This window comes from Montipora foliosa, chromosome 12 (genome assembly GCF_036669935.1).
Source record: "Montipora foliosa isolate CH-2021 chromosome 12, ASM3666993v2, whole genome shotgun sequence".
NCBI lineage: Eukaryota > Metazoa > Cnidaria > Anthozoa > Scleractinia > Acroporidae > Montipora > Montipora foliosa.
The window spans coordinates 22,572,649-22,580,148 of NC_090880.1; the positions used below are offsets into that span (position 1 = coordinate 22,572,649).

The 7,500-nt window shown below is 37.1% G+C and overlaps 1 protein-coding gene across 1 annotated transcript in view; it reads right to left on the reverse strand.

Annotated features, from left to right (window-relative positions):
• The window catches only part of LOC137979193 (splicing factor 3B subunit 2-like), a 30,050-nt gene that overhangs the window by 7,546 nt on the left and 15,004 nt on the right, over window positions 1-7,500 (reverse strand). The window contains exons 10-16 of the mRNA XM_068826394.1: window positions 6,553-6,627; window positions 5,954-6,013; window positions 3,534-3,584; window positions 2,419-2,460; window positions 1,764-1,802; window positions 1,270-1,331; window positions 1,125-1,173 (exon numbers count right to left, since the gene is read on the reverse strand). Of these exons, the coding sequence (XP_068682495.1) occupies window positions 1,125-1,173; window positions 1,270-1,331; window positions 1,764-1,802; window positions 2,419-2,460; window positions 3,534-3,584; window positions 5,954-6,013; window positions 6,553-6,627 (378 nt within the window). The remainder of the gene's footprint in view (window positions 1-1,124; window positions 1,174-1,269; window positions 1,332-1,763; window positions 1,803-2,418; window positions 2,461-3,533; window positions 3,585-5,953; window positions 6,014-6,552; window positions 6,628-7,500) is intronic.

A 7,500-nucleotide genomic window follows, 5' to 3' on the forward strand; every position in this document is an offset into this window, starting at 1 on the left:
CTGCTCTACAAGGGCAGACGGATGCAGACCGTGGGAACTGAAGATATTTAAGTCGCGGCAATGAACATGTCTGTTTCCAAAGCTGCTGTTCGACTTTGTTTTCAAAACGAGTCTCAGTAGGGAACCATTCAAATGATAACGAAGCAGATCAAGATTATTTCCATTTGATAGGTTTCACACAAAGACTCGCTTTGAAATGGATTCAACCCAGACATGCGCAGTAATGAAAGTAATCAAATCGCCGCCGCTTTTAATAAGCGTCACGAGGTGTCCCCTCGCTCTTCCCATTATCTTCAATCTCGCTAGTGTCTGGCTTTAGTATAATTTTCAGCGGTGAATGTAAGAATTTAGTGATATATTCACCGCGCTACCCGGTGAATATAACATTTTGGAGGCGCGGCTGCTAAGCCAATTATGCACTTTTCGTGCCTTTTCATCTTGTTCTAGGCCGTTGTTTTGCACTTTCTTGATATTCACCGCTGAAAATTACACTAAAACAATTATTCGCCTCAGGCTCAGTAAATATTGGGGAATATTTACCTCGACCACGTCTCAGTAAATATTCAGCAATATTCACTTCGCCTTCGGCGAATTGTTAAATACAAAGAAATCACGTCACAAAGCGTCGCCTAAACTACGTTCCTCAAGTAGAGATAAACAACTGGATTCACCGTAACCCAAAAGTAACGTCAACCCTTTATTTACCTTGTTGGTGGAAATAGGTAAGCAAATTAATCATAATGACATTTCGTGTTAAGTTGGAAACAAAATGACCTTTTCCCAACGACAAAAGGGAAGAACTTTATATGGGATCGGGAATTTGTGAATACTGTAAATACATTTTCACCATAATAAAAATGTTGCTTGAATTTGACAGATGTGTCGCAACACGTGTATGGTTTACGACGACTCTAGATGAATCCAATTCCCTGGTTTTTGGTTTGTTTGTTTGTTTGTTTGTTTGTTATTGATTTGTTTGAGCAGGTTGAAGTTATGGCAGCTATTCAGCTGACGTGGACCTGCTATTCCCACCCACCCATAAACTCACAAAGGACAGCCACAACACCGGGAACTCCATCCCCTTCTCTTCTCTTATGCCATACCGAAATGATATCTTGGCATACCTCATAGTAAAGTTCACCATGAATCAACATCTTGGGCTTTGTCTGCCACCTGAGAAAATGAGAAGCATTTTGCTTAGAATGACATTTACACACTTTGTAACCATAACAGCAATTGGGCCAACCAAGCTAAAATGAATTGACTCACTTGAAAAATGCATCGTGAAGCTTTTGGTAGTCGATGTCAATCTTCCCCATTTTAGGCCTAACCTGGAAAGCAAATACAAGATAAGTAAGACCATTTGAAGGGTACAGGGTACCATCACAAATCTTCAGGGGGTTCCTGGTCAATGCAGTGATAAGATTTGTTGCCTTCCACCAATGGAACCAGTTCTTTGGCTCAGCATCACGTGTGGGTTGAGTTTCTTGTTTCTCTACTTGCCTCCGTGAGGTTTTTTCACCAGGCACTTCAGTTTTGTCCTCTCGTCAACAACCAAAATCTTTTATTTGATCGCATAAAATGGAATTTGACTCCCAGTTTCCCAAATTACAAGAGGATTTGTCACCCGCTTTAAAATTATTTACCGGTAAGCTTGAGACTTGAAGGTAATTAAAGTAATTTACATGAAGGGACAGTAGAAAAGCATGATGTAAAACAGCACAAACGTTTTCCTTGTTGTTGCTGCGTTATTTAGTTCGTACCTTTTCTCTCATCTTTGCCTTCATCGTCTTCTGATCTTCCTAAGAGTTTATTAAAAAGGAATACCAAAAATCAGAATGAACACTTCTGACATCTTTGATAAAACATCCAGCATTGCACACAAAAAGGTGGAAAAAATTAACTTGGATTGGCATTCACTGTGCCCACCAGCTTCTTGGAAATTCCATGTTACAAGGTGGGCAGTCCCTACAACAAGGCCATGAGGTACCACGCATAAGTTCCAAAGTTCTTCATGTTCTTAGTTAAATTGCATTTAATTGCTATGATTTTTGGTCATGACTATTCAACTATTATTCCATGAGGGCGTGTTGGATATGAAATAATGCATAGCCTATGAGGCACATACATGTAGCGCCGAGTTGGCTATTAATCAAATCTCATATCCAACAAACACGAGTGAAATAACTATTGTTTTATTAAAAACGCTCACAAATTATGGATAAATCTTCCCTATTTTATTTTGTAAATAAAAGAAAACTGACGCATAGAGTTACTGATATTTGTAGAGAATGGGATACAGCTGTAATAGCTCATATACCATGACGGCTAAGCCAATCAAAACACTAAGAGTTGCATTGTCCAATAATCTTGTTTTTCATAATAAAGAATACAGACAGAAATAATTATTATTGCTACCTTCTCCTGCATTGCCTCTCTCATTTCCATAATCCCTGTTCGCTGGAAAAAAAAAAAACCAGAAAAACATGTCAGACAATGCAGTCAACGAGTTAATCTTCCTTGAAGGTAATAAAATGCAAACCAAACAATGGCTACCCTGCTACCTGAGAAAGGCTACAATAATATTATTACCCTACCACATGGAAAGGTATCCAAGCATTTATAGACAGTGTAAAATTAATTAGACTTGAAAATCTATAGATAAGAGATACACGTGTGGAACCAACCCAAATAAAACTCTTGTTTGAGCAAATTCATTTTGAAAGGTCCATCATAAACATCTCTACTTTGTAGATGCACTCATTCTAAAATTGGAACACCCAGTAGACAGCATGTACGTGCTGCTGTAGCTAAAACCCCGACAGCCTTTAAAGTACAATTTACGACTGGGATCTTCATGAAATTACACCATAACCTTCAATGTTGATGATGCTAGATATGTAACAGACACATTCACCTTACACACACCTCTCAAGGATTACATTAATAATATTATTAATCATACATGTAAATACAGTATCCAATAAATGAAAATGTTTGTATGGTAGTCTGTCTGCGGAAAAAAGCACAAGAACATGGGAAGAAACAAGACCAGTCAAGGTGGTTTGGTAGAAGTCTTCAACGCCGCACGCCATTGCTCTCTGTCCTCGGCAAGCTGTTGCCAACTGCTAGGATCAATATTCAGACGTTTCATGTTCCGTTTGATGACATCCTTGAAACGAAGGAGAGGTCGTCCGATTACACGTGATACCGCGGTCAGCTCGCAAAACAGGATGTCTGGCAGCCGATACACATGGTCGAGTCATCTGAGCCGGTGGGTCATCAGAATGTGTGCCACTTGCTCTCAACCCACTCTCTCAAGGATCCATGTGTTACCAATTTTGTCTTGCCAGGTTATGCCGAGTATGTTCTGCAGGTAGCGCATGTGGCAGGCATGAACCCTTTTCTCCTGGTGCATGTAGGATGGCCATGTTTCGTTGCCATAGAGTAGGATGCTGAGCAGGTAGGCCTCGTATAATTATGCTACCACAAGAATCTAATTGAAACCCAAGTTGCGAAAAATTAGAACAAACCTTTATGAATTCTGGTAGTTCAAATGGTGGCTTCACAATACCTCTTTTACCCTGCAATGATATTGATTAATTAAGCATGTTTTTAATTAACTACGAAATATCTCAAAGTTCATACTGTTATTCAAAAAATCATTAATAACTCATAAGCCCATTGACCTATCAAAAACTGTCAATAGCGATGTTTCTCATGACGTCATCCATTGTTATTAATATGTCAACCAGAACCTAATTGGCTGTTGAAACAATGACTTCTTTTGTTCCGTGGTTGGCACATTTGAATATCAAAAGAAATGTGACGTCAATGTTTGTAAACAAGAAATATCGCCATAAAACAAAACCTCCTCCTTCAAATTATTAGTATGCCGTGTTTTATCAGAATATAAAGTTACTGCACGTGACATACACTGTAGCCTGTTTTTCTTGTATGTAAATGTTCCCCTCTCAGTTTAAGTCTTTGTTCGGACTTCCGAGGGACACACTTTCTGTTGAATGTTTTTTAAGCTACTCCTCATATTTTTAAGCCTGATAAAAAACTCCAGCTCGTTTTGTTTTTTAACCATTACTTAAAAGACCACACTTTTTACAATCAACTTTATGGCTCACGAGCCACCCACTAAGGCAAGGAAATGAAATAGAAAAAACAGGGAGCTGTTTAAAACAAAATAATAAAGTTCAGAGATTGAGACAAATAGTACCAAAAACACTTGCCACTAACTTTATACAACAAGTTGACATTGACAGCTTCCAAATTACACGTTGTGAAATAAGAAAATTTTAATCGAAATTCGAAATGTTCAGGCACTGTAAGCTGCAGGAATAACTGAGAATTCTCTAACCCTGCAGGTAGAGATGCCTGTGTTGCTTTCTCCCAGGTCTACACCGGAGAAAACCGCCACCACTGAAGAAAACTGTTAAACCTCTTCAGCGATCGAAAAATCTCCCTGGGATTATCTTTTATTTCTTTTATTGACAGTGCACCTAACCTTGACATTTTTTCGCTAAAAAGGTACTTCACCTAATCTGCTATGTTTTTCTTTGGAATTTGAAAAAATCCTTGGATTTTTGTGACCTTGTAAGTTGCACTGGTTTATTCCTTATTTGACATCAAAAACTCTTTTAATAGGAAAAAATGTCCCTGAGAACACTAATGTGATGCAGCTTGTGACATCAAATGAGCAACAGACCGTATCTCTCACTGGCTCGATAGTGAAGCAAACCTTTGGAAGATTTTTGCTCATTTAGGAGATCATAAAACCAACAAAATAAAATTTAGGCCACTGGAAATAATCATTGTACCACTTCAATTACATCTAAATACTGGTTCATTGTTTCCTTTCATTAAATTTCCTTCTGTCCTTCCTTGGAAGACTGAGGTTTAGAACCTCATGGTTGGGGAAGAGGGAGGGGGGGTTCTTAAGTTCCTTTAACTTCTCTGGCCTACATGTATTTCAGGTGACACAAAATGCTTTCTTTCTTCAAAAGGAAAATACTAAAAGTCACAAAACTTTGCCAGTTGTTTTATGCTATTGTCTTGGAAATATGTTTGACGATCAATTTTAATAAAAGCAGATAATTTCCTGAATTGCTTTTCCAACTTCAGACATGACAATCTTCAAAGGTATTGAGAAAAATGCCCATTTCTTCTTTTTGCCATTTAATAATTATTAATTCCAGAATGAAGTGTGATTTGAATTACACATAGAAAAAAACTGCTCACTCTAACTCAAGTTATAAAACTCATTAAGGACAGTGCCTAATAATTCAAAGGTATTTTTGCACAGTTTAATGAATCGGCGGGAAAAGCAGATCTTAACAAATGTTATTGAAATCCAAAAAGAAAATTGGGGGTAACCACGCATTTTTCGAAGATACTTAATCAACAATATTTGTGACAAGTTTTAAAATACAAAGCAATGTATGGCATTCTTTTCCAAATTCAAGCTTAATTATCTCTGAAAAATGCATGGTTACCCCCAATTTTCTTTTTGGATACCAAGAGCACTTGGTAAGTTCTACTATTTCCACATAGTTTTGAACCGTGCTGAAATATCCCTGCGTTAATAAGCACCACGCATAGGAAATCCGACTATCTTGAGATGCGCAGAACATAAGCACAATAACAATAGTAGGCACCCTCCTTAATAACTCATGATGGGAAAACAAAAGAAATGTTCCATTTACCAATATCTGTATACATTCTATATCATTTACATTTTAATGTTTCTTTCAATTCCCCTGCTAAGATGTCAAGAATCACCACAAACACTCACATCACAAACTCTCGACTTTGCCTCAAGTTTGTACATGTGATACAGATTTGCCGTTCATATTGTATTACATACATTCATATTACATACTTACAAACTAGGTCAGATACATTAATGATCAGTTATAGATAAGGAAATAAATTACTAACGTACCTGAAGGTATTTCCTCTTGAAGCACCAATGTCTGGGCACAGGGACCGTGTTACGACATGACTAAAAGAACAAAAAAAAAAGGTTACCATGAAGATTTTATTCTTTCATAATTACTCCAAATTGCATAAATTACATATTGCACCACCTTGAAGTACAAGCGATGATGTAAAAATTCCCAAAATGGATGAGCCTCTAATCATGTCAAATAAGACATCACCAGTATCTCTTATTCTGAATTGTTTAAGATTAAAAGCGAGTAGTTTTATTTTTACACCCAAATGATTAACTTCTTAATTTATTTCTGAGAAAAGATTCAATAATTTGTGCTCAGTTACGAAAAAGTTTCATTCATCCATGAAAAACTTTCAGCCAGGTTTGACAATTTTTTTTACATTTTTAATTTGGATTTTGTACCTCATTGTAGTTAAAAATAACAAACTACTGTTTTCCGCTTTTGCTTTGCCCATTTTGCCCCTCAATCATTAAACATTAGTACAACTTTGGGATAAAATTATTGTACTGCACTCTTTCAATTAGAACGTCATTTGGCTGGGTGTATACTTCTAATTAATAAAATTGATTTATTATGAACAGTTTACCTTCAGAAAAACAAGAAATTTTGGGTCTTGAGCAGTGACATCATGCATTTCCACAACATCAGGCCTTGGAACCAGCTACAGAAAAATACAATGAGAGATTTACAGTAACTTAAAACATACGTACAAAATTCTTAGGCAAACCATTGTTGCTTACATCTTCTTTCAGCAATTATGTCGTAAATAATATCTCAGTGTCCCATATAATTTCATTTAAATGAACAAATCAAAATCACCTGAACAAAGTAACGCACACAAATCTAAACATGAAATCACAGGCGTTCTTCAGGGGTTTCAATAGAAGCCGGTTACCGGCGGTAAACCACCACCTGCTTTGCCTCACACTGTCGGCTAGTTTGCCTTGATTTTCACTAAAAATGCTATCATAAACTTGTCAAACTGCCGCCCTCAATGGGCTATCATGGACGGCTATTTCAGAAGTTACTGAAACCCCTGGTTCTTAATTCATGCCAAGAATTTGTGCTTCACTTACAGGAATCACAGAGCACAAGGTGCTAACTTACACTGTATTTTGCCTCCTTTTGCACTTTGATTAAAAAAATACTCCCCAAGAAAAAAAAAACCCAGCCGCCATTTGGAAGGGGAAAGGGGAAGCCATATTGGCAATATTAATTTTGGAAGAATTTTTCTGAGAGATGACAAACGAAGTTAAGGTTGTCTCGCCAATTTTGTCCAGCATATCTTGTTCACACTGCACAACAATTAGACTGACTAAAATAATGTTTGATGTTGGAAAAACAAGCATGTACAGTGTAATGATTGACAAAAGAGCAATCTCTTCCTGTCAGAACACTATGTATGCGTCAAATAACAAAGGAAGATTTATGGAAAACAATGCAACTCTGCTAAGGGCTATGTCACAGGAGTGCTTCCTGAACTGCTTGCAGATAATTCTTTATGATCTTTACCTCCAACGTGAACATTAGTTTT